Raw genomic sequence first — 25,690 nt, 5'->3', positions numbered from 1 at the left:
TTTAAAATTTTATTATTGTAACAAAAAAATCAAGGCAACAAAAATAGTTTTTCTTAGCAAACGCACAAAAAAAGTGGAACTTTAAATTAGAAAACGTAGAACGCTTTGCATTTGAATAAAAGTCTGGCTTCAAGAATAAAACAACTTCAATTTATATATACAAACACATATATATAGATCAAATCTTTACATGTTCAAATAAAAACAAGACGTAGCATTGCTCTCAGATAAATTATCCGAACAAAGCTTCCCCTGAGGCAGCATTACTTTTTCTCTCCTACCCTGAGGCAATGATTCATGCTTGGGTTCTGTTCTAAGAATCCCAACAGTACCCCGGTTGAAATGCTACTTCTCCTTCAATTAGCCACGACCATGGGTGTATTACAGCCAAACCGCCCCCCTATCTTCACCAGGCATCCACATATTCTCCCGTTCCAGCAGAACTTTGCTAGTGAACAAAAAGGAATTGTTCTGATTTAACTCCTTCCCTCTCTGGATCAGTGACATTCAGTAAGATCACAGCAACCTCATTGCTAAACAACTCAGGCCAACTAACTCATGATAGACCAGGGATCGAATCTTGGGACTTTCCTGTTCTCTATATCTCAGTACACCACACAATGCAATGCATTTACCCTTTGAGCACCGGGCAGCAAATTGTAAAGAATATTGGGCTAGGAATGTTGTTAAGACTGTGTTGCTGCTGAATTGCGATAGCACAAATTCTGGCGGTAATGTGAAGCTGGCATATTATACAGCTGTTCGGCTTGGAGAAAAACTGAGATTCCATATCATATTGTAGACAACAAAGAGGCCGTATTTAAAAAAAATCTCTTAGAAGGCAAGAATTCCCAATTCAAGTCAAATTACTTTTTTTTCAATATTAGAAAAAGCGGATGTAATCTTTCAGATGAATGAATCACCTGAACATGCGCCTCCACTTTAAAGTGATTGAATTATCCTCATTTAAGCTTCCTTTTTTTCTTTTTCCTCCTGTTCTTCTTCTTCTTCTTCTTCACCAGCCGTACTATTAGCTGCTCCTTTTACGTAATTTTCAATAGCAGTAACAGTCACAGGTGAAATTTTCAAAGGGCGTTTAAGCTTTTACAATAACGGTGTTCCATAGCACATTATTTCAGGGTCAAATCTTCTTCCAACTTGGGCTCTCCCATTATTTTCTCAATGGGAGTCCAGAAGATCTTATCATTGACAGATCTTTTTGGTTTCTTCGGCCGGAGGTAAAAATATATTGAAAGTGCAATGAGAGCCACGAAAATGATAAATGGGTAGATAAATATGAAGTAGAACATGGACTCTGATGCGCAGATGTTTGAGTGAAGAGTAGGAGCTGGAAAATAAAACATAAAACATATAAGATGCAAAACCATTCAATTGCTGTATAAAAACAAATGGTCAAATCTGATGGAATGGTCATGTGCCCTTGTGGCATGTTTTGAAAACTACAATTGTGGGCTGAAATGTTATCGTATAATCAATAAAATACAATACAAATTTACATTTATATAGTGCCTTTCATGCCAGGAGAATGTAATTGTTTAGAAGGTAATCCAAATTAATCCAGGTCTAAGGAATCACAACATGTATCCTTGCCTTTAATGTTGCCCTGATGAAACATCTCAAAACACTTCACAACATTTTTTGTGTTGTGACTATGTATTTCGTAGGCAAACACAGTAGCAAATTTGCCCACAACCATGTCCCACAAACAGCCATGAAGTGATTTAGCAACTTTATCTGGGGGATTGCTATCCAGGACGCAGGGAGAAACTCCCTTCTCTTTTCAAATGTTTTTGGTTCGTTACTAGGCAGCTTAATAATAATAATAATAATCCTTGCATTTGATATGGCGCTTTTCACGTCGGGAGGACGTCCCAAAGCGCTTCACAGAACACACTGTAAAGTGAATTGACTGTATATTTGTGGGCGAACGCGGCGGCCAATTGCGCACAGCAATGTCCCACAAACAGTCGTAGATTGAAAATGACCTATTTATTATTGTTTTGGGTTTTGGAGGGATTATTATTAGGCTCTGTGTGGAGTAAGGAAACTTGCCCAAGGTTTCCCCCTGACCTGCCTGGTATTGAACTCAGGTCTCTCGCTTGCAAAGCGAGTGCTCTAACCACTGAGCTACAGGAGCTTGGTTTAACGTCTCATCCAAAATGCAGTGTACACCCCCCCCCACAATGAATTGGAGTGTCAGACTACTGTATGAGCTCAAAGTCAGTTTGCAATATAGGGGTTGAAGGAAACCTGACCATTCATAACAATAAATATTGATGCCACAAATGAGTTTTCAAGGTTTTCCTCCTACGATGGGAAAAGTTCTATGTTATAGTTCCACAATTGAGCATTCACATTGCACAGCACTTTTTATATCCCAAATCTGTATTAAGTATTCACCATTACATTCTACAAAAGATTCTGTATTCAAGCACATTAAATATTCACATTGTATAACATTCTGCATTCCAGTTTGCTACTGAGTATTCGGATCAGCCAGCAGTCTATTCTAATATGCCCTTAAATTATTCATGTTATATTGTATAGCACATTAAATATTCCAGTTCCCTATTAAATATTCACATTATATAACACTCGGGTATCAGCCACTCATGGAGTATTTAGATCATACTACATGTGTATTTTAATCTCCTATTAAATATTCACATTAAATGGCAGATTCTGCATTTCAATGGACCATTAAATATTCAAATTATACACGCTTCCTGCATTCAACTGATTCGCAGATAACGGTACACAACGTAATCACAGGAGAAGTGAGTTCTACAGAATTGTCGTATCAATTAATATTACATTATAAATGAAGATATTTTTCATTAATATATCACCTCCTTCCTGTCATTCCTATGTGTAATGCTTTCATTTTTCGCCAGTCAATCCCAGAATCACTAATGTGGAAGATGACCCATCTAAAGATTTAATCTCCTTATTCCAGGAAGAAAAGAATCTGTCCAGTGTCCTGGCCACCTTTCCTGATAGCTCGTTCCAGTTGATAGTTACCCTGTGTGTAAAGAAATACTTCCTGTTGCCTATCCTGAAATTGATCTTTACAACTCTGCCTTTACTTCTACCTTTTAATTTCTCAATCCCATTTAGTACTTTATAATAAAATGCTTTTTAAATTATCCCTCATAATTGATTTGTCTAATGCTAAGGTTCTTCCTCGTTCCTCACCTCTACATTGGCTCTATGACCTGAACAGCCCCCTTATGTTGCAGCAACCATAACTATACAGGCTACTCTAACATGACCAGAGCACTGCACACTAAAACGTGATTTCTGGGCCACTGAAATCAAATGATTTGGCAATATTGTCCAGCATCCGGTTTCTATTGTTTATTCCTGCCTCAAACTGTTTCAACATAGCAAGTGACCAGTCAGCGACACCCATAGGTTTCTTTCAACTTCCCACTGGCAAGTTCTATCTCATACATAGAATACATGTGCCTCCTATTTCCTTTTGGCACTACTTCCCATTTCACAGTGAATTATTACAGCAATCTGAATGTTGGCTGTATTTAAACTATATATTAAATCATAATATTAATGATTATTTTCTAAATGTGGCTTTGTTGCACTAATCGGCTCAAATCTAGAAATAGAAATGAAGTAAATCAATGCATTTTTTTTAAACTTTCTGGATTTTAGAAAAATAAATCTTACAATCGTGTGGGAAAGCTTTTGTTAATCCGGGAAATATACATTTCCAAGGCACAGCGCTACTTGTGCAACTTCGCTTGATGTTTTAATGAACCTGATCTAAAAATAAGTCCCCTCTATTGTGACAACCTAAATACAGTAAACTGCTCTATACTGAAATGCTGACTGTGTTGACGTCAAATCTATGAGAATGTCTGCAGTGGCTGGGAAGATGGTGTGATGATTGAGACTACAGTTCGTGGTGCACTATAGTGGTGGTGGAGTTAGACAGAGGGAAGTAGATTATTTAAAGCTGTGCTATAGTTTTTGGTGGTGATGCTTCTCCAATACAATGTGACATAAAATGGTCAACACAAACCATTATCTTGCAGATTACAACATTGGGCGATCTCAGTCACTACTGCAGCACCACAACTATTAACTCTGCTAATAGATTTGTGTCTTTTTAACATCACTTTGTACTTTTGATGCTAATTTAAGTCTACAAACCCGTTTGTTGACCAACGAATAATTCCATCCATTTAATCTTTTTCTTAAAACCCCAGTAAAACTTTATCAAATCCAGGAATCGAACCCGGGTCTCCGGAATTAGATTATATCAGAGCAGAATTCCCATGGGTGGGCATGAGGTTAACACAAGGAGTCCTTATGTGCACGACTCGGATTCTTTATTAAGGAAACCTGTTAAGAAACATTGTTAGTTTCAATGGAAATATTACTTCCCAAATATACAGTCTGTGATAGTGTGGCAATAATTTACCTATTGTTTCTACCGTAACCATGGCCAATCCAGATTGCGCCTCCCCTAGTTTATACCAGGTGTTGTTGACACTTTGAATCCACTCTTCCACATCACAATAGTAGATCCCACTGTCGCCCGTATTGGCGTTGTGCACTGTCAAGCTGTACAATCTATTGGAGAGTCGCTCAAGCTGTAGCCTGTCCTTCATCCCCTCAGCTCCATACTCAAAGACAGAATTGTGATTGATTTTTAAAACCTCTTGGTTTTTCTTTTCGTGAGCTCCCTGGTTTGCTTTCAAAGTAAACCAGGACACAGCAAATTGGGAATCATCCTTGGTTTGGGAGGTGATGTTGCAATGAAGGTGGAACAGCTCCTTTGACTGTACACTGATACTTACCTCAGTTTTGTACACTTGTAATCTGCTTTCTATTTGTGGATAAAAGAAAGAGAAGCATTTCTCTCCTACTTCTGCTCCAAACACAGTATTATAAATTTTGTTTCAGTTCATTTTTACAAGATTTTTGCGTAAATTTCCCCCTTTTGTTAAATCCAATTTCTCTGTCAAATCCTCTGTCAGCGGGTGTAATCTTCACCACTTCTGCATTGGTTTACTTAAGACTTAGTGTCCTCAAGAGAAAGGAAAGCACAATGGTCTAATCACACAAAAACTTATAACAATAATAGTCCTTGCATTTTGACATAGCGCCTTATCACATTAGCAAGCCATCTCAAAACAAAATTGGAAGTGTGCAGTAATTGTGCGTTTGAAGTTAAATATGGCAGCTAATTTGTGCATAGGGAAATCCCAATTTTAACTCCCTTTTTTCAAGTGGTGTTTTAACGTCCACCTGAACAGGCACAGAATGGGACCTCAGTTAACATCTCATCTGAAGGATGGCACCTCCAACAACCCAGTGCTGCATAAGACCATCAGCCTAGGCTGTGAGCTCAAAGAGCCAACATGGGGCCTGAATCCACAATCTTCAGATTCACAGGCGATAGTTTTCCCCCACCCCACTTCTCAAGTATGCTGCCAACTGAAACACCTCTTGAAAATGATTGAAGTGCATGCGCAGTGATCACGAAAGTGGGATTCAAGAAGGAACAGAGAGAGAGAGAACAAGCAGGAGAGTGGGAATCAAAAGGAAAACAAAAGAGAGAAGGAGAATGGAATTCACAAAGAGAACTGAGGAAAAGAGAGCAGGCAAGGGATTCAGAAAAAATGAGTCACAGAAAGACATGGGGTTTGAACCCTTCTGTCCCAAATGTGAGAGTGCTACAAATGAAGCCAAGCTGAGACATAAAGGTCAGTTCTAACCAAATGTACTTGAGGCATGTCTGTAATTGGTTTAAATTGGCTGTGTACATGACAGGTGAAGAATAACCCCAATGTGTTGAGATTGATGGAATGGTTACATGAATTGTTTACCTGGTGCTTGGACCTCAAGCTTTGTTAATCCAGACAAATCGTCCCCTTGAATGTACCATTCGTTTTGAGCGTTTAAGACCCACTCTTCCACACGACAATAGTAAACACCGCTGTCCCTGGGCTCTGGTTTCTGAATGATCAACTTGAACTTGCTGTTGGAAACCTTTATGCTCTGAAATTTCATCTTCTGGGCACCCATCTGCGACTTTGGGTACTGGATCAGGATATTATTGTGATCGGTTTTAAGAAGGCTTATTCCCTTGGAATCTGGTTCCTGTTCTTGGTTGTAGTACCACATGACTGAGAATTGTGACTGCCTCTGTAACTGACTCTCGATATTACATTTAATTTCAACATCATCCTCGATGGTCGTCACTGTGCTATTCGTTTTACTGAGTTGTAATTTCACACCTGAGGTAGCAACAGAAAGAAAACAGAGTGAGGCTTATTCTTGTAGCTGGGATTCTGTAGCTTAGTGGTTAGAGCACTCGCCTCGCAAGCAAGAGGACCTGGGTTCAATTCCCGGCAGGGTGAAACGTTTGGCAAGTTTCCTTACTCCACACGCCTTTGTTCACCTAGCAGTAAGTAGGAACCAGGTTGTTAGTCGATTGGCAGATCGCTTTTCCAGCGGTAATAATCCCTTCAAAAAAATAATAATAATAATTTGATCACTCAATCCACAGCTGTTTGTGGGACACTGCTGGACGCAATTGGATGCCGAGTTTCGCCCACAAAATGTACAGTCGATTCACTTTACAGTATATTCTGTGAAGTGCTTTGGGACGTTGAGAAGATGCAAGGATTATTATTATTTTTTATAATCTGAGTTACGAAAATCATTCTGATAACCTGCACAATTTTGCACTAAAGATCTGAAGGTTCATCTTGATTCTGATGCTCCCCGCATAGATCTCCCGAAAACATTTTGCTTCATTGCACCACCAGAGGAAAGAGATGCAGACTTATTTCTGCACTACCGAGGACTATTAATAGAAGAAAGATTTGTGTGTGCAGGTGGACACGTATGAATTCTGCAAAAGCATGCAATGCGTAACATGCACGGTGTAAAAAATGAGTGCTATGATCTCTGAGCTGCTCAGCAGTATGAAGCTGACAACTCTACTTCATCTAGTCACATGGATTTTCATTGCTGATCCCATGTTATGAGCCTATCCAATCTTATGGCTCCAGATCTCTGAACAAACAGGTTATTAGAAAGTTCTATGTTGCTCAGGATGAGTAAGCGAATGACTAGGCTTTCACTATAAGACTGTATCAGAGGTAATTTACCAATTCATGTATTAAACTCCAATTCCTAAGGCCAAACAGTCAGTTATTAAACCCATTAATAACCTCGGCTCTGACAGGCAGTTAAGGTCTTGCTCCTCACCGTCTAAAAATCATCTGGCTTCTGGCTTACCCTCTGTTCTGTGCTGCTTCCATTTTACCTTAAATGCGCAGGTCACATCACCACACACTTGATCAAATCCATCAATCCGGTTTTATCCGAAACAACCACCATTACTACTGTATTTTATTGATTCAAGCAACCACTTATTTTGTTGCATGCTACAATTCTCCCCCACTCACTTCCTTGTTTATCCTCTTGATGTGGAAGGCACTATATAAATGTAAATGTGTACTGTATTGGATTGTTTAGATGTTATAATGTGCTTGCTACCTGCACAATTTTCTCCTTCCCTATCACCTATATGTTGCAAATCTTCTTTCTATTTATTCATTTCTTCCTGTCATATCAATAGATACTACAATACTCTTCTCCTTGATTGTTCCTGTGTTCACCTGGAGCTGAACTTCCCCAGCAGGTAGGCTTTTGATCCCCAACAGTTAGGCTGGCTCTCAAAAAAAAGGAATCAACTAATTTTTTTGTATTATAATAATAATAATAATCCTTGCATTTGATATAGCACCTTATCACATCTGTAAGCACTTCACAAAATATACTGTAAAATGAATTGACTGTATATTTTGTGAACGAAACAATGAACCAAATTGTTCCAGCACCGGGGAATTTTTTTAATCAAATTTCTCTCAACGTTCTTTACCTGCTCTAAGGACTTGAAGATCTGTCACCCCCGACATATCCTCTCCTATTTTGTACCACACGTTGTTGGGGTCTGAGAGCCATTCCTCCACGCGGCAGTGGTATCTCCCACTGTCGGTCACATCCGTTTTCTGTACAATCAGTTTGTACACCCCGTTAGAGGTCTTCTCCCCCTGGAATTTCATCTTCTTCTGAGTGTCCGTGAGCAGCTCACCGTAGTACTGGATGATATTATTGCGATCAGTTTGCAGAAGGTTTTCATCCCCAGTGTTAGAGTCCTGTGCTTTCCTGAAGAGCCACGTTACTGCAAATTGTGAATCATTCTGTGTTTGAGCTGAAATTCTGCATTCAACCTCGACGATATCATTAATCCTTTTCTCTATGTTTCTGATCTCCTTGTTGACCTGTAATTTGCTCACTGTAGGAGCGGGAAAGATAGCATCACATCACAATCCATGCCTTTTATTTTGTGCTCAATTCAGGTTTGAGGTGAGCAAGGAAGACAGTGGTTAATATGCCCAACTGTTGTTTCCACAGTGTAAGCTCTCTCATATCAGGAGAGCAATCCGCTCATAACAGCTAATGTGTGTTGCAACCCCAGCACTGCTGCACCAGTAACAATGCAGTTTGCACCAGTGTAATACAGACTCTAATAACCATGCAATGTAATCTACAGGCTCCATTGCACCATGCAATGCATTATCTGGGCCTTTATAACAGTGCCTGTCCTGTCAAGCACCAGCCCCAGTGATTGTGCTCTCTGTCTCCAGCAACTCTGCACCAATTACTGTCAGAATCGATAGATAATTGCATTCTGAAAAAGGTTCTGAAAAAGTATATCATTTATACCACATACAACCTAATATAAAGGTTTCTCATTTAGATTCCACATGCTTCTGCGAATGACTCCAATTGACTGTCATTAATACCCTGCACAATAGACAAGCCAGCTCTGCTGATGGAGCTAAGTGCTTTATTGTGTCTCATTTGTTTTACTGCATATTTATTACAGATTTTCCGTTTCATTTTGGTCTCTTGTTTGTTTGCTTTCTATTTTGTTCTTTATATCAATTTTTATTCTGTTTGTGAGGACTGCTTAATACCTGCTATGCAGCAAGGGTTAATGTGGGCTCTGCTATACCGAATGTTTGATCCTTTGAAATATAGAAATTGCTTCAGGTAGTAACTTACCTGGGGGTGTAACCTTCACCTGGAGGATGTTTGACGTTTTGCTAGCTTTCATGACAATCTCCCCTGTGTTCTCTCTCACCCATAATTGAGCCATACACAGGAATTTCCCAGCTTCCAGATGGCTTGCCCTGGAGACGCTCAGACGGAAAATATTGGACACTGTTTTCACCACCGAGGTCTTTGTCTTGAAGTTATCCACCTTGTCCCCCCATTCAATAGCAGTTTTGGGTGTGAAAGTGACCAGATTGTAGCTGTCTGTGGATGAGTTAGGTTGGAACTTCCAGATTACAGATACTATCACATGGGAAGGATACCTGGGTTGAATGACACACTGGAGTTTAAAAGTATCATTGTACTTCACTGCTGGCGTCCTGGTCATTGCAGTAACTTTGAAATTGTTTTCTGTTAAAAACGAAAGACATTAAATGGTAAAGTGAAGTGCTGGAATCACTGAGGATCAGGATAGAAAAGTGAATTATATTTTCTAGCAAAACATTTAGATTCTAGGTGAGCCTTAATTTTCATTTTTCAATGGGAAAAAGAGCCTCTCTGGGTTCTTACATCAGATGCTGCCTTAAACCCAAATAGAGTTTGGCCAGTATCCACTTAGTAAAATTAGAAAAGCCTTGGAGGGACTTGAAAATGAATTCCACCAAGCAGGAATCCATCATTGGTCATGTCTAAAGCTTTTCAGCCATATCTTGGCTCTATCTTTTCAACAACAACAGCAACAAATTGCATTTACATAATCATTTTATCTTAAATCAGACGTCATTAAATAGCTGGAACTGGAAACTCTCTCCCCCCCTAACCCCCCAAAAAAGTATAATTACAAAATGTTATCATTTATTTCCAGGTCACCTCAGCTCACGTTATTTAATAAGTAAGCCTGCCTTTGGAGGCAACTACTTGGAATGTACAATGGCTGTTTTTCCTGCTTTTCCAAATTTAGGAAAACCCCAGTCAGAATCAGGTCTCTATTAATAATAATGGTCTCTGGGCAGAGAGGAGATTTGACTCCATGGTGAGCAGAGGCTCAGCACCAGAATGACCGGGATCAGGTGAAGTTCAAAGCTCATGAGCACTACAATTCACTGCATAGAAGTGAATGAGCATGAATGTTCAATAATAACAATAATAACCCTTGCATTTGACATAGGGCCTTATCATACCTTTGAGACATCTCAAAGCACTTCTCAGAATATACTGTAAAGTGAATTGATTGTATATTTTGTGGCCATCAGCCAATAATAATGATCGAGTGGCTGTGATGTCGAAAGATCTCAAAGGGCTTCGCAAATAATTTCTGTCAAGTTCAGTAATTACATATTTAAAGGCAAGCTGCCTTGAAGTGCTTACCAAGTGGTTCAATGGTCAAGACTGTACTGTTGCTGACGTACTCGCCAGTTAGTTGCTTGGACTCTGCTTCTGATTCCACCACTTTACATGTGTACTGCCCACTGTCTGATGTCATCAGATTATAAATCCCCAAACTGAAGGCATCCGATTGCACCCTCGCCATCCTGACATCGCGCTTACGGTATGATTCAGCAGTAACCTGGGTGCCATCCTGGTCCATGCTGATGATTTTGCTGGTTTCACCCTTGCTGCTCAGGAATTGCCAATCTACAGAGAGCTGGCCATGGCTTCCAGTCGTCGACTGGATGTCACAAGTGATCTCAAGAGAGTCGCCTTCCAAGAGTTGGACTGTTTTGTGGCTGATAACCACATTCAGGTTTGCCTCTGTAAAAAGATAAATGTTGAACCTCGCGTGAGACATGTATTGAGAACATGGGTTACAAGCCAAGGATTGAATTGAGCGGTTCTGATGGTGTACTAGATTCCAAGGACAAAGGGGATTGCTGGCAGAAGCCCAATGCTGAATTGCTGTCAAATGTTTTATTCTTTATCAATATATAGTCAGTTTAGTGAATGGTCTGCAATAGTCCTTTTTGTGGATTCGATGATATCTCGGGTAGCTCAGTCAGTACAACTCTAAACTTCAGATTGGAAACTTAAAAGTTTTTCACACTTCCGAGGACAATAAACTGAATGTTCAAATAAAGTGTCATAATGATAACATATAATAATCCTTGCATTTGATATAGCATCTTATCACATCTTCGAGACGTCTCAAAGCGCTTCATAGAATATACTGTAAAGTGAATTGACTGTATATTTTGTGGGCGAAACACGGCAGCCAATTGCACCCAACAGTTCCCACAGACAATCGTGGATTCAATGACCAATTTTATTATTATATTTTTTGAAGGAATTATTACACCCGGAAAAGCGATCCGCCAATCGACTAACAACCGGGTACCTACTTACTGCCAGGTAAACAGAGGCAAGTGGAGTATGGAAGTTTGCCCAACATTTCACCCTGCCGGGAAATGAACCCAGGTCTCTCGCTTGTGAGGCAAGCACTCTAACCACTGAGCTACAGGACTCCACTATCAGGGTGTGTGGTGTGTGGATCTGTCTCACTGAGATTGAACTGGGATTGAACTAACTCTGAGGAGACATGCAACTCAAAGCCCTCACAGAGGGCTGAATGAGCAGTGGCCTGTCATCTCACCTCTGGAGCAAATCCAGACTGGTTCCAAGCTTTTGCAATGCCTTCAAATGCAAGGCCAATTGATAATGCAATTATTTAGTGAATTGCCTCTTTTTGTAGAACTGCAAACATTAGCAGCGAAGGCATGCAGTTGAGGCCTGAAATTTAAATGGTCTTACCCTAAGGACCATTGCTTTGAAATTTAAAATTTGAATAATAGTTTTCAGACAATAAAGCTCAGACTAAAACCAAAAGAAATGTGTTGTCTCAACTGCACTGCTCTGCACTGTCCCCAACATCTGACATTGGGGGATGAGTGAGGGTGGGGATGGAGGTGAAATGTTGAGGTTTTGTGAGGATTGAAGCATGAACCTGTTCCTTTTCCATCATTCTGATCAGCAGAAAGATCTACGTGTTTATTGTGCTTTATTAACTTACGTGGTCTCTCGACGGTGACTGTAACTTCCTCTGATTTCTTGGTAGAAAAGGCTCCCGATGATATCTGCTCACTCTCTTCCACCTGACAGTAATATACGCCACCATCTTCCATTTGAACCTGATAGATCTTTAGAAGATACTCTGAGTTGCTTTTCTTATTGACCTTCACCTTCCCCAGATTCTCTCTGTTGAAATATTCACCATGAAACACTGGCACTGCATTGGGTCCCAAGCGAATTATTTCCTTGTTTTTTAAGAACCAGGTGACAGAGAAGTGGCGGTCGGGAGTGTTCTGAGCTTCGACAATGCAGACTACTTCCAATGAAGCTCCAACATTGATGCTGGCTGGAGTGGCTTCAATCCGAGCACGGAACTCCTTACCTACAGTGAAATCAAACCACAGTATTTTTATTTGACAGTATTGTTACTACACAATATTGCTGCTAAGTTGATAGCAAAGATGTTATGTCCAACTCTGTTTAAGAAGAATCGGAACTGGGTTTTTTTTTGTCCATAATGTTAACACGGTGGAACATTATCATTTCAATTTCACTTGGCATGCTCTGAAGCTGTGTTCTGCAATAACAGGCGCCAGGACTAACGCCAGTCTATGAAAATCTTTACGCTGAGTAACATGAGAGGCTTACTTACAAATAGCACTGACACATGCTAAGGACAAACTGCAAAAGCTGGTCCCTGGTATCACTGTTCTGAAGTACAGTTGCACATAACTTATGCACAGGTATGGCCAATGCCTCTCTGAGACATTCTTATCTGCTTCAAGGAAGCAAAAACTAGCAGCTAGCATTCTAAGATGTCTGAATTTCCTAGTGGTTTTCATGGCACGCAAATATACATACATGCCTGCGCCTTTTCCTCCCAAACTGGAATGTGGGTTTACTCACGTGCAAATCCAAATTCTCATTCCCATTAGAAAGTGGCAATGGAAAAATTCAGGATCCAGACCAATCTTGCCCTCATGGGTCATTGGGAAGCAGCCAACAGGAAAGAAATCTAGCGCTGCATTTACATTGCTGATTTATCACTAACTGCAATTCCACTCTTATGTTAAAGGATTTGGAACAAGATGGCTGCTTCTAGTGAGTGTATAGCAATAAAAGAGTGCCTTTGGCTGATGGTAGCGCCTCCAATGGCAACACAAATGCAAGGTGGGCTTGTTGGGGGAGGCCAAGGTGGCAATAACTTTCAACCAGTCGTGGGCTGAACAACGGTACTCGCCTCAAAAAGGGTGTGTTGTTTGTAACTGTTTTCACAGGCCTTCCCCAAACAAACAAAGGGGAAGGTGCAGTCATCAGTTAAATATGTAGCCACTATTTGTGCACAAGCTTCCAATTGCATGGTTGAATTAAAGCGCTAATGGCCACTGCAGGGAGTGCCTGCCCTGCCACATAAATAGTGCACATGATAAACACCATCTAGCATTGAAGAACTGCTTCAGGAAGCAGTTTTCTTCAGGATAAATGCACTGCAAAAATGGGGTCGTGAAGACATCTAAAATTGCAACTCTGTAAGTCACTCCTGAAATCTCTCCTCATGAAAGTTTAAAGACTGTCACAATCTCACTCTTGGCATCTGGCCAAAGAATTTTGAAACACTCTCTCTTATCACATTTGCTCTGGAGCAGCCTGGGGCATAAATGTAACGCGTTCCCTTTGGTGTAACCTGGAGAGCTCCACTGTAAACCAGCAGTTAGAGACTGTTGAGAGGTTAATAGCAGTGATTCACTCTGTACATTAGCATAATACTGACGTTGATCAAAGGTCAATATTTCAGGCTTGAACAAAAGAACCTCAGTTTATACATCTGAGACCATTTTTCCCTGCAATTATCCTGTCTAGCACATTGTTGTTACTTATGATCTCCTGTCACCTCCACTATTACTCAGATTTGTGCTCCTCACAATAATCGCTCCAATGCCTGTCACTTCAGCTGGGAGCAGCTAAATTAAAGTAATTTTGGAATAAATGCTAGTGTATAAAAATAATACACCAACAAAACAAAACAAAACTGAGGAATCTTTGAGACAGTTGTGGCTATAATTGAATACCTCAAATAATAACAAGGCTTGCATTTGATGTAGGGCCCTTCACATTGGGAGGAGGTCTCAAAAGCACTTTACAGGATTTACTGGAAGGTCCAATGACTGTATTTGTGTAGGCGAATATAGCAGCCAATTTGCACAGAGTAAGACCCATAAACAGTGACCAATTTTATTTGGATATAACTCGGTGCAGACAATAACTGTGTGTATTGGTTGTGTTTGGAGTCTGTGAGGAATTAAACTTTGGGTTTCACTTGACTTCAAATGAAGAGCACAATCAAACTGTGTACATGTCTTTGACCGGATTCAATGCATCTCCAGAAATAGAAGTTACTCCTCCGCTCACTAAAATTAGCAAATTTGACCGTCTTCAGAGGCTATGCTCGACTGCTCCAAACGTTTGACCTTTATGTCACTGGACACTCACTTTATGGCTATTTGTAGCATGCTGCTGTGCACAAATTGTCTACTGCATTCGGACAAAATACATAGTCGCAATACTTTACAGTATAGCCTGTGAAGCTAGTTGAGATGTCTTTGTGACGTGAAATGTGCCATATCAAATGCGAGGATTATTGTTAGGATTGAAAGTTCATAGATAACTGTGCAGAAGTTTTATATTTTAAAATGTAGGTTTAATAATAATTTAAAATGAAATTGCAGTTATTTCTAAGAGCATAGGGACAAATTTGGTAAGTGTTATAAACTAACACAAATAAGACTAATTCTTTGTAAGTAGCAAACAGAGTAGAAAATGCTCTTCATTCCCACTGCCAGTGATTGTGTAGTTCTCTCTCCCTTTCCATTGCTCCCCAATGTCTTCCTAGCTAAACAAACAACCATATAATACTTACAAGTAGGCATGTAAATATAACAATAAAATAATCCTTGCATTTGATACAGTGCTTTTCACGTCTTCTAGACGTCTCAAAGCACTTCACAGAATATACTGTAAAGTAAATTGACTGTTTATTTGTGGGCAAACACGGCAGCCAATTGCACACAGCAGTCGTGGATTGAGTAACCAAATTTTTTTTGCTTTATTATCAGTCATGTGTAGTAAGGAAACTCGCTCTGACCCGAATAGAGCCCAGGTCTCTCGCTTATGAGGCGAGTGCTCTAACCACTGAGCTACAGGACCATTTCAGTCTTGGTAAACGGCAACCTTTCTAGTGCAGAATAACGTGACCTATATACTTATATTACTTAAGGCTACCAATGCTACGGAATTTGTCTGTAGGAGATTTCAAAGAACAAAAAGAAAACAAAACAATCGCAGAGATGCACTTGCACATCTATTTCACATTTGCAAATTGCAACTTTCATTTTCCAGCTGTGGTGCATTCCTGATCTTTGGAGACATCCCATTGATCATTTGTGGATAGTCTATTCCACATATTTACCAATCTCTGATTACAAAGAACATACAGCACAGAAACAGGCCACTTGGCCCCACCAGACCATATGGATTTACACTCCTTGCATTTGATATAGCGCATTATCACGTCATTGAGGCATTTCAAAGCGCTTCACAGAATATACTGTAAAGTGAATTGACTGTATATTTTGTGGGTGAAATTAAGGAATATTGTGAAAGGATGGGGCTTTAAATCTATCAAGATTTAACAAATTGTTAGTGTAGGCTCGATGGTCTGAATGGCCTCCTCCTGATTTGTTTTTTCTATCTTCCTGACTATGTTTCTATGTTTCGGAAGAGGACCTTATTGGTTTATTACTGAGATGATAAGTAAGCAATTTGTGTAAGGAATTAAATGTATTGAAAGTGGATGAAACATTTATCTTAATATCAATGTGGGCGTTAAAAAAGCCTAATTAATTTTGTGAAGAGACAAACAAATGGAAAAATCATCAGACACACACATACCCCTCATTATTTTAAGGAAAGGGATTCAGCACTTGCATCATTTCTGGAATAAGTACCCATTACTGCAGCAGCAGTGAGAATAGTGTCATTTGATCATTTGATGTATTTTATTTGAATGATAAATTATTGTGACCTATTTCTGAAGAGATGAGAAACCTATTTAAATACAGTTATCACCCAGAATGTAAAGAAAAATATATATTCTAATATTCCAATAAATGTTGGTGACTGCCATCAAATGATGCAAGTAAGTACCCTTATGCAAGTGTAGTCTAAATTGCAATATTTCTTAACATGTTTCCTTAATAAACAAACAAACAAATAAATAAACAAATAAACAAACAAATAAACAAATAAATAATAATTTGGTCACTCAATCCACAACTGTTTGTGGGACACGGCTGTGTGCAATTGACTGCCACATTTCGCCCACAAAATATGCAGCCAATTCACTTTACAGTATATTCTGTGAAGCTCTTTGAGACATCTCTATAACAAATGCAAGGATTATTATTATTAATAAGGAAGTTGAATTGTGCCAATTGGGATCCCTTCAGGAACTCTGCTCTGTCCCAATCCACTTCTGAAGTGGTGTTTCTGCAGGTTGAATAAGATTCCTTAAATCCCAGGAAGAAATACAGCAACTTAGACTCCATGTGGCAAAAATTGCTAAACTGATCCTGACTATATTTTAGGAAGCCAGAAGCCTTACCTATGCTTTTAATGTTCACCACAGTTTTGTCTGTGCCCTTGTTGTTCAGGTCATACCAGGCATTGTCCGGGTCTTGGATCCACTCTCTGGCTTCACAATAAAACTCCCCCTCATCTGATGTCTGCAGTTTGTCGATGGTTAATTTGTATGAGGTGGCTCCAATCTTGTCCAGGCGTACATCTCCCAATGCCTGCCTTCGCTTATACACTTCTCCAGCTTCCAGAATGAGTTCTTGCGTTAGAGAGATGACCTTGAGATTCTGACCTCCCTTCTGTAGGTACCATGAGACAGCCACATGCGTGTGCTGTAAGGTTTGCTTTGATACCTCACACAGCAGCTCTAGAGAGTCACCTTCTACTTTACTCAGGGTCTGGGGTACCGATGTTGCACTGAGCGTATCTGGAATGACTATAAGAGCACATGTATTCAGCAAGGGCTAAAAGGTGTACAGTGGCTATTTATAGACTTTTATATAGAAATGTAACTAATTGTTGCTTAAAAGAATACAAATTACTAATTATTTTGCTACCAAATGATGAGAAAATATGCACTATGCATAGTACATCTATTATTAATAATACATTTGTATATTCGGGAGCATAAGGAAAATTTAAATCAAGCAAAATCAAACAGTGAGGGAACATACAGAATGAAGGCTAATGCTACAGTATGATCCTGTGAACTCGCATACAATATAAAATGTAAAAATGGTTGGAAGACCTACCTGTCAAATTCGTTGTAGCACTGTAGGACCCCCAATAAGCAACGTCTGTGTTTGGGGTGAAACACTCATACAGTCCTTGATTATCTGGTTTCAGGTCTGTAATGTGCAACAGCACTGAGTCTTTTGCCAGTCTCTCTATGTAAATCTCCTTGTTCCGCACTCTGGTTCCATACTTAGCGTATGAAAAGCCTGAATCATGAGTGCTGATAATCTGGATTTTCAACTGAGGTTTATCTGGTCGAAAGATAGAAAAACCAAAGTCCTGTTCGAGGGATCCCTGATACCCACTCACGTCACATTGGATTGTTGTATGGTGCCCTTCAACACGGACAAGAGGGCTTTTTTGTAAACTCACGAGCCGTTGTGCAACACACAGATCTGCATCAAGGTATAAAACACAGGTTAATTCAATTTAGACTTTTTTTTTAATCTCTTAAAAGATGTATTTTTAAAAATCTGCTTCTGGCCAGTTAACTCTCATCGCCCATGATTGACAATTTCTGAAAAATTATTGTAAACTGAACTTTGTATTTCTCACCCAAATTTCCACTTTCCCTATTTCTCTTCTAAAGGTGACTTGACCCACCCACCCCCCCACCACCACTCCTCCTAGATTTGCTTGCGTAGGTATAGGTTGACTCTGCCAACTCACTGAAGTGGCCATTATTCATATCAGAGCTGTACCAGCGAGCTTAGTGAATGGTTAATGTGTGGACTCCAAAATCATGGACGTTTCTGCTGTTAGACTGGAATCTATACATCTCGATTTCCTCTTTTTCTAATCTGCGGCTGAAACTGCAGACAAGGCTACAGAAATCCATCTGCTGTCTGGTTTGGGACTAAACAATTCAGTTTCCTTTAGATGAACTTCTGTGATTGAACCAGAATTAGATAATGGGATGGACTAAGGTCAGAATAATTATTATTAAATATTATTCAATATGATTAATAATAATCCTGGCCTTTGATGTGGTGCTTTTTCACACGGAGGACATCTAAAAGCGCTTCACAGGATTTACTACAAAGTGCAGTGACTGCATTTTGTAGGTGATTTTTCCAGAGGAAGTAACCAGCAGAGAAAGTTACAATAAACCTCCATTTTTCTTTCCCTCCTGTGGTATCATTTTGAGTGAGAGAGTTTTGAAAACCCTTCGTAAAAATAAATAATTGATGAGGTTTTCAAACTCTCAAAGAAAAATTCAATCTCTTTGACTGCGTCTTCAGTCACGTCCCACCTATCTCTCTTCCCCCCACCCAAACAAATAGTCAATTCACTTTACAGTATATTCTGTGAAGCACTTTGAGATGTCTCAACGGCGTTATAAGGTGCTATATCAAATAGATTATTAGGATTATTATTCCCCCCCCAAAATCCCTCCCCATCTTGTTTTCTGCTTAGGCTCTCACTCATCAACAACAACCAATAATATTTGTAAAGCGCCTTTCACATCAGGAGAATGTCCCAAGGTGCTGGCTCAGCCTGTTTAACTGCACAAAAGATGCTGTATAAGTGCAAGTTGTTATTGGATGTCAATAAAAATGTTACCACAAGAAAGTGTTGAAAACATGTTGAAGACAAGACAGCAGGTTGCTAATGCAAGTAAGGTTAGAATAATTCTTATTAATTATTATTAATATTATTAATTAATTAGTCTTAAATAGTGGACATAATATTTAGATTATATATTATTTATAAATATTTAGATTATATTTAGTGGATATAATATTTAGATTATATCCATTAAGTCTTACAGAGTGGATATAATACTTAACAGCACAAATGCTGCTAATCCGATATACACATTTAATAATACAGTATCATACTTAGCAAAAGCGCTCGGTTTCAGTTAATGGCATGGAGTTCATCGCTTCAAATGGAGTTAAAGTATAGGCTGTCACCAGACAGCAATTTCTTTCAGCTGACCAGATGATGTTTGCAAGTTCCAACTGGTAATAAAGTGGCCTTTTTTTATGAAAATACTTCTGACCTTTACTCCTCCGAGTTACGAGTCCAGATTCCACTGCTGTATGTTAATCTATTAGCACAATCTCACTCATCTAAGCCTCTTCCGCCTCAGCTGCAGGTTGGGCCTGGCCAAACCAGCGAGAAACAGTTCCCTTGTGTTAAGACTGGGGAACAGTGCAGCAGGTGCAGCAGAGAATCTCAACCTCAGAAAGGAAGGACGCAGGGTTATACCTGAGGAGGGGAAGAAATGGGAAAATAGAGACAGTGGGGCCTGAGAAAGGAGAGCAAAGAAAGGGGAAGGGGGGAAGTGGTAACAGTAAGACAACAATGTGCAAAGGGATGTGGGGAAGGAGGCCAAAATGAACTTAATGAAAGGTGTTGCGTGTGCTCAATGAAGAAGAGGACAAGAGAGTTTAAAGGTGGTATCAATGAGCAGGTATGGGCAAAGGATGAGGATGGGTCTCAACAAGAGGGACTGGAGAAGGAGGGTGCTAGGTTATAGCACTCTGGGGCACTACCCTGCATGAGGGGCACTCTATAAATGCAAGTTGTTTTTATAGGGAGATGATGAATTCCCATCCTGTATCTACTGAATCCTTGGTTCTGCCCCCACCCCCCTCCACCCACTCCTCACCCCACTGTCTGACTCTAGCCGCTATTCTCTAGCTCTTCCTCAAATTGTCTCAATGTGTGTCAACAAAAGGCGGAAATGATGAATTAAAAGTCAAATTTTGTAGTGAACACACCTTAAAAAACTAGTTCCCAGGTAAGCATGTGTGAACTTGAATTCACCACGCAGAAATGTCATCAATCATGACGTTATTTCTTTATGCTCACCCTGGAAGACTAGACGTAGAGAGGGTGTGGACCACGCAATTTTTGCAGCTGCTCATTCCAGGCTGAGGTTATCAGACAACAGTATTATATCTGAAGTCAGCATTTGACACGATTGATACCAACCATGATGTAAAAAAACTTTGATGCATTTCAAGCAAAACTTGTAAAGCAACACCAGAGAGGACAGTAATTATTTGTAACCTTGGCCCGTAAGGGCATTTTGTCGTAAAATTTAAGATTGGATAAAATAGTGTGTTAGTTTGGAAGCTGTTTTCCGTGGTTCTTTACACAAGTCTGAGTTTAAGAATTTTTACAATGTTGTACCATCGTGGCTCAGTTGGTAGCGCTCTCGCCTCCAGATCAAAAGCATGTGGCTTGAAGCCCCAACTTGGGACTATGACTATAGTCCAGTGTAATGCAGGTTAAGCACTGTATTGTCGGAGGTGCCATCCGATGGATGAGATATTAAATAGAGATTCCATCTGCCTGTTTAGATGGATTTTAAACGATCATTTATTACTTATTTATACCCTGAACCTCGTAGATGAAATGTAACAATGTGATCTAAGATGTGTGATTCAGAAGAGGATTTGCAAAAAGTGAACCCTCTCATGACGACTTTCAAATGAGGATCTTCCTGTTCAAATGAGGATCTCAGGTTCCATTGCACAAAGCTGCCTATCATCTTTCTCTAGTGTCCATTACTCAGCTGTAACTTGATCTCAACTTCACTCCTGACCTAAAGTCTGCACCCAACTGCACTTCCACCTTAAGGTGTGCTGAAAGAGTGGGAATTTCTTTTGCAAAATTCAAATCCATTCCTGTGCAAACACAGCAAAAAATAAATTTGCCATGACAATTTCTTAATCCTTGTAGCTAATCTCCCAGTGAACACTACAGGGTGTGAAGAAAACTGCTTGCTTCAAGTGACTGAAATTTCTCAATGGTTTACAGAGAAAATAGATTACAAGGCAGGAACATAACCGTAGGGTTAAGACTGCAATGCTTAAAGCTTATGTAATTTAACAGATTATTTAAGAGTCCACAGACTTGTAATAATAATCCTTGCATTTGATATAGCGCCTTATCACATCTTCGAGACAAATCAGGGTCCTCTCACTTGCGAGTTGAGTGTTCTAACCATTAAGCTATAGACTCCACTCTTTGGTATTATGCGCGAATCTGTACCTATTCACACAGTTCCTACTTTCAGTCAGCTTTCATTCAAATATGTTGTGAAATTCACACAATAGCTGCAACGCTCCCTGGGCTAGGTGCAGTGTCGCCCACACAAAACCATTGGCATTTGTGATGCTGGGTTTTAATGCTGGTTTGTGGAGAAATATCTAGCAAGCGACTCCCAGTAAATCCTGGGATATGTCACTGAGCAGACTGAGTGAACTTCACCAGTCCCAATGATGACAAATAACAGCAAGTGGCCTTAAGGCAGTCCCACAAATCTCTGAACATAGACAGCGACTGTTTTAATTGCTCCATAATTCGCCGTCTCCTGACAACAAGAACAACAGCCACAACTTGCATTTATACAGCACCCTTCCCTCAGGGCAGTTCCTCTGAGCGCTTTGTGATGCATATAACTTCAGGGCTTTGCATTGTAAACTGGAGAAAGATGATGTAAACGTGTTTTAACTCTTATTTTAGCTACCGGTGAGGGAGTCGCCAGAACCAAAGGCAACAGCTTTCCCTTTGTTGCACTGCAGTCACTATTCAGGTTCACAAAACCCCCTGAAAATTATCTCCTGTTTAGCAGGCTGAAAAGGTGCAGCTCTGGAGCCAGAATTTCTGGAATCGATTTACAACTCAGGAGGGAAGGGTGTGTGAAATTTCCAACAGGGAACACCAGCACTCATTTCACAATCAAACAGGCTACAGAATAATGAGAGGTTTGTATACTCACCCAGCGAAAAGATTAGGGAAACTGCCAGCAGGGTCCAGAGCTTGAAAGGTGCCTCTTTGAACCAGCATCGCTTCATTGCTGCCATGAGCCTGAGCAGCACTTAACTCTGAAAAGCACAATGTTAATACAAAAAGGAAACTAGGAAGTGTGCGGTGAACTTAACACACCACAGTCTTTCAGTAGAAGTAGTCAGAAACATTAACCCACTCAAGGTCAGAGACAACAGATTTCCTCTTCTAAGTTCAGAGCTCCATTCAATCACGTTCCTGATGTTTGGAGAAATCTGCCAGAAGCCCGGACAAGGACTCTTTCATAAGGCACAGTGTGGCTCAGCAGAATAAGACTCTGAGCCGTTCTCAATCACTGAAGCCTAAAACTTGACTGAAGTCAAACTTCCTTTAGGGTGTGAATGGATTGTCAGGCTGTACTCCTCACCTAAGTGGGAGTTTTTATGTAAATAGGGTCAGGGTTTCACAGCAGCTGCATGTAAACTTGGCACCTGTTCAAAAAAAATTATTGAAGTCTCATATAAATGTATCACAATTGAGGAGTGGCTGTGAGAGAAGCAAGCATAGCTGTTTGTGAAATACAATGAATGAGAGACAAAATACGTAGGAGAGAGGGGTGTGTGTGTGAAAGAGAGAGACAGCGGCAGAAAAAAGGGGAGCAACAACAGTTTGCATTTATATAGTGCCCTTCACACGAGGTAAAGGCCAGTTGCCCAGTAAAGGCCAGATGGCAGTAGCCTCTCCTGCACAAACCGCTCAGGGGGCACCCACTGGGTAGCCCACGAGCGCACCCAAAACTATGACTAAAATAAACGTGAGGGTAACCATATAAATGTACAGAAGAACGCTCGACATGTAAACAAGGAGCGTTCCGAAAATGTATGAACGGTAAACATGTGCATGTACGGTACACATTGGGGCACTTTCCGAAAGCGGCAAGTGCGCTTAGCAGGGAGTGTGCGGGGGCGCGCGTGGATGTAGTGTGTCCCAAAAAACCTGTGCACAACCTGTGTGTGGTGAAACGTAATGTAAACAACTGAATGGTTTTGTATCAGGAGAAAAGGAAAATGTAATAGAAAATGTTGTACGTTGTGTTTGTTTGGGGTTTCCGTTGTACCAAATAATATATTTATCAATAAATATATATTTACAAGAAAAAAAGCGTCATCGAGCGCTTCACAGTGGCGGAGTCTAACAGCGAGCGAGAGGGAGGGGGGAGGTGACCGTAAGTCCAATCAAAAAGNAAAACTTATGACAGAGGTAAAAAATGAGAGCGAGAGAACATTTGTGAAAGACATATTCACTACCTCACTTACTCTCTCCTCTCTGTCTCTCTCTCACTCAATGCAACGCTAACTGGGGAACATTTGTTTCAGCGACTATGTCAGGTGAAATTTCACAGTGATTTCAGCGAGATACAATGTAGTTCAGTCAATTTCTGCCCACCCCCATCCAGAGCTTATGGATGAGCTAACTCCTCTGAGTGCTATAGATGGGACCCAGAGAAGCACGGAAAATAAGCAGCGACAAACATTTTAAACATATTAGCTTTCAAGCTTATTTTAAATTGTTTTCAAATGTTCAGTGACAATAAAGACCGACAATGACAGTGCACTGTCGGGGTTACACAATCTAATAGAAGAAACTAATATGGTAGCAGTATATTCTGTTTTGTCACAAATCCGAGTCCCTGGACCCACTCCAGATATTTATTTCTCAGTTCGTATTAGTGCACAGTGCAGCCCCAATTTTTGGGGGACAGTCAGGTGTCTGGCACATGCAGAATCACCGTTCTTAAGAGAATTCAAACGAAGCTGATATTTCCATGCATCCCACCTACACGTGGAAATCCCAGAGATAGATTGTTGGAAGGGAATGCGCACTCTCTCCCTGGAGGAACGCATCCTGCTTATCTAATTCCGGAAAGTATTAGGTGCAGGTTAGCAAGAGTCAAGGCTTGGGGACCCCAGAGTGTGTGTTAGGGTCCTCTTGGAGTCTAACCGGCTAAAACTGCAAAGCTTGCCATTGATATCACACCCTGGCAAGTTTTTCTGCTGCTTGTCCAGCTAGGACCACCGTATCCATTACGGCTTTGGCTTGCAGGATTAACAGGAGCTGAGTGGAATGAACCTGCCCCCAGGGATTGATTTGTGTTCTTGCTACCTCAAGACTGTACACAATCACCAACCTCTGGATTGAGTTCGCAGTCAACAATCTCTGGTTCTCTTCATCAGTTACAGATATACAGAGAAAGCCATTATTTGATTTTGTAGAAAAGTTCCTTTACTTTGATAGAATTAAAAAAAAAGACAGCACTGAAGGATATTTATATACATTTGCTGTAAATCCGGATATAAATTAGAAGAATTTATAAATGATGTATAGTGCTTTGTCTCCAGCCATTAGTTCCAACCGCAATGGTTGCAAATCTCGCTGACTCTTTTAGGCAGATGCTATACATTAATCCATCTCCCAGGCATCAAGTTATACAAACATTCTCTCTGAATCAATAAAGCTGGCTTCCGCTTTGCTACCCATTGAATGATGCATTTCAATTAAGGTGGAGATTTCACCCAACACTTTTACCCCTTTGTCTTAACCATTTTTTGATGATTGCAATTAATTGTAAAATTCCATCCTTGGATAGGTTATCAGGGCTTGTTCCTGATTGTGGACCTCCTTTAGTGGGCATCTGCGCAGTAAATGAGGAAAGAGCAACCTGACACAGTGACAATTGATTGTGATAAATGTTTCTTTATATTAAAAAATAATGAAAGATTGCGCATAGGATAAATATATAAAACTCTGTGTAAAGCACTGAAATGCGCTCTCTCAGTGTAAATTGTATTTTTTGTAGTGTCAGGAATTTCTTTAAGCAGAGGGTGATGAGAATGTGGAGTTCTCTGAAGGAGAAAGAAACACTTGGATATAGAAGAGGGGATTAGGAGGGATCAAGGTTCATGTGGGGTATAAATCCTGGCAGGCACTACTTAGGCTAAATGGACCATTTCTGTGTTGTAATGTTTTATGTAATCCTCCATCATCAATTGCATTACCAGCCAACATCGCCAAAGGTGCTATGTGTTACATCAGCCAGACTTTCAGCCAAAGGTATCCCTACTTGGGACAAGTTGGATAACTCCAGTATATTTGGATCACTCCAGTGTACTTGGGAAACTCCAGTGTACTTGGGTGCTGTGTTTCTCTTTAACTCCCAAATTGTTTTGTAGGATTTTATATCTTATGTTCCTGTCACCCTGTTGGAGGTTATATTCCAAGATGATGCTTCAAATTCATAACATTTCCAGTGGTGGAACACAACTTCTAATCATTGATTCAGCTACTGGCTGGCACTATAAACAACATATTATTGCATTTAAGTGACATAAATTGTATTTTAAGACTGACAAGATAATATTTAAAAACGAAAGCAGACAATAACTCAGTTTTCAAT

The 25,690-nt window shown here is 40.1% G+C and overlaps 1 protein-coding gene across 2 annotated transcripts; it reads right to left on the bottom strand.

Moving 5' to 3' along the window:
- Nucleotides 1-22,419, bottom strand: LOC103180165 (immunoglobulin superfamily member 3). 2 transcript variants are annotated; one of them, XM_007895855.2, is made up of 10 exons: nt 22,229-22,419; nt 17,508-17,885; nt 16,784-17,191; nt 12,125-12,505; nt 10,489-10,872; nt 9,130-9,531; nt 7,940-8,356; nt 5,874-6,284; nt 4,463-4,870; nt 1-1,348 (listed from the first exon to the last, which is right to left on the bottom strand). In XM_007895855.2, exons 1-10 carry the CDS (start codon nt 22,311-22,313, stop codon nt 1,131-1,133), a joined length of 3,492 nt encoding a protein of 1,163 aa, XP_007894046.2. In that variant the 5' UTR covers nt 22,314-22,419; the 3' UTR covers nt 1-1,130. The 2 variants fall into 2 exon arrangements, with proteins under 2 accessions (XP_007894046.2, XP_007894047.2); XM_007895856.2 differs by lacking the exon at nt 4,463-4,870 and having other exon boundaries at nt 22,229-22,417.
- Nucleotides 22,420-25,690: the final 3,271 nt, after the last annotated feature.

Source organism: Callorhinchus milii, unplaced genomic scaffold (assembly GCF_018977255.1).
Source record: "Callorhinchus milii isolate IMCB2004 unplaced genomic scaffold, IMCB_Cmil_1.0 Scaffold4, whole genome shotgun sequence".
NCBI lineage: Eukaryota > Metazoa > Chordata > Chondrichthyes > Chimaeriformes > Callorhinchidae > Callorhinchus > Callorhinchus milii.
Note: the sequence above shows the minus strand (reverse complement) of the source record. Positions and strands in the feature narration are given on the sequence as shown.

What these genes read in the sequence shown, in the direction of transcription:
- LOC103180165 (XM_007895855.2), bottom strand. Translation starts at nt 22,313, where the DNA reads ATGGCAGCAATGAAGCGATGCTGGTTCAAAGAGGCACCTTTCAAGCTC. An exon ending in TTCCCTAATCTTTTCGCTGG is followed by an intron (nt 17,886 to 22,228) that starts GTGAGTATACAA and finishes ACCTTGATGCAG; the next exon opens with ATCTGTGTGTTGCACAACGG. An exon ending in GGTGAAGGTTACACCCCCAG is followed by an intron (nt 8,357 to 9,129) that starts GTAAGTTACTAC and finishes CCGCTCCTACAG; the next exon opens with TGAGCAAATTACAGGTCAAC.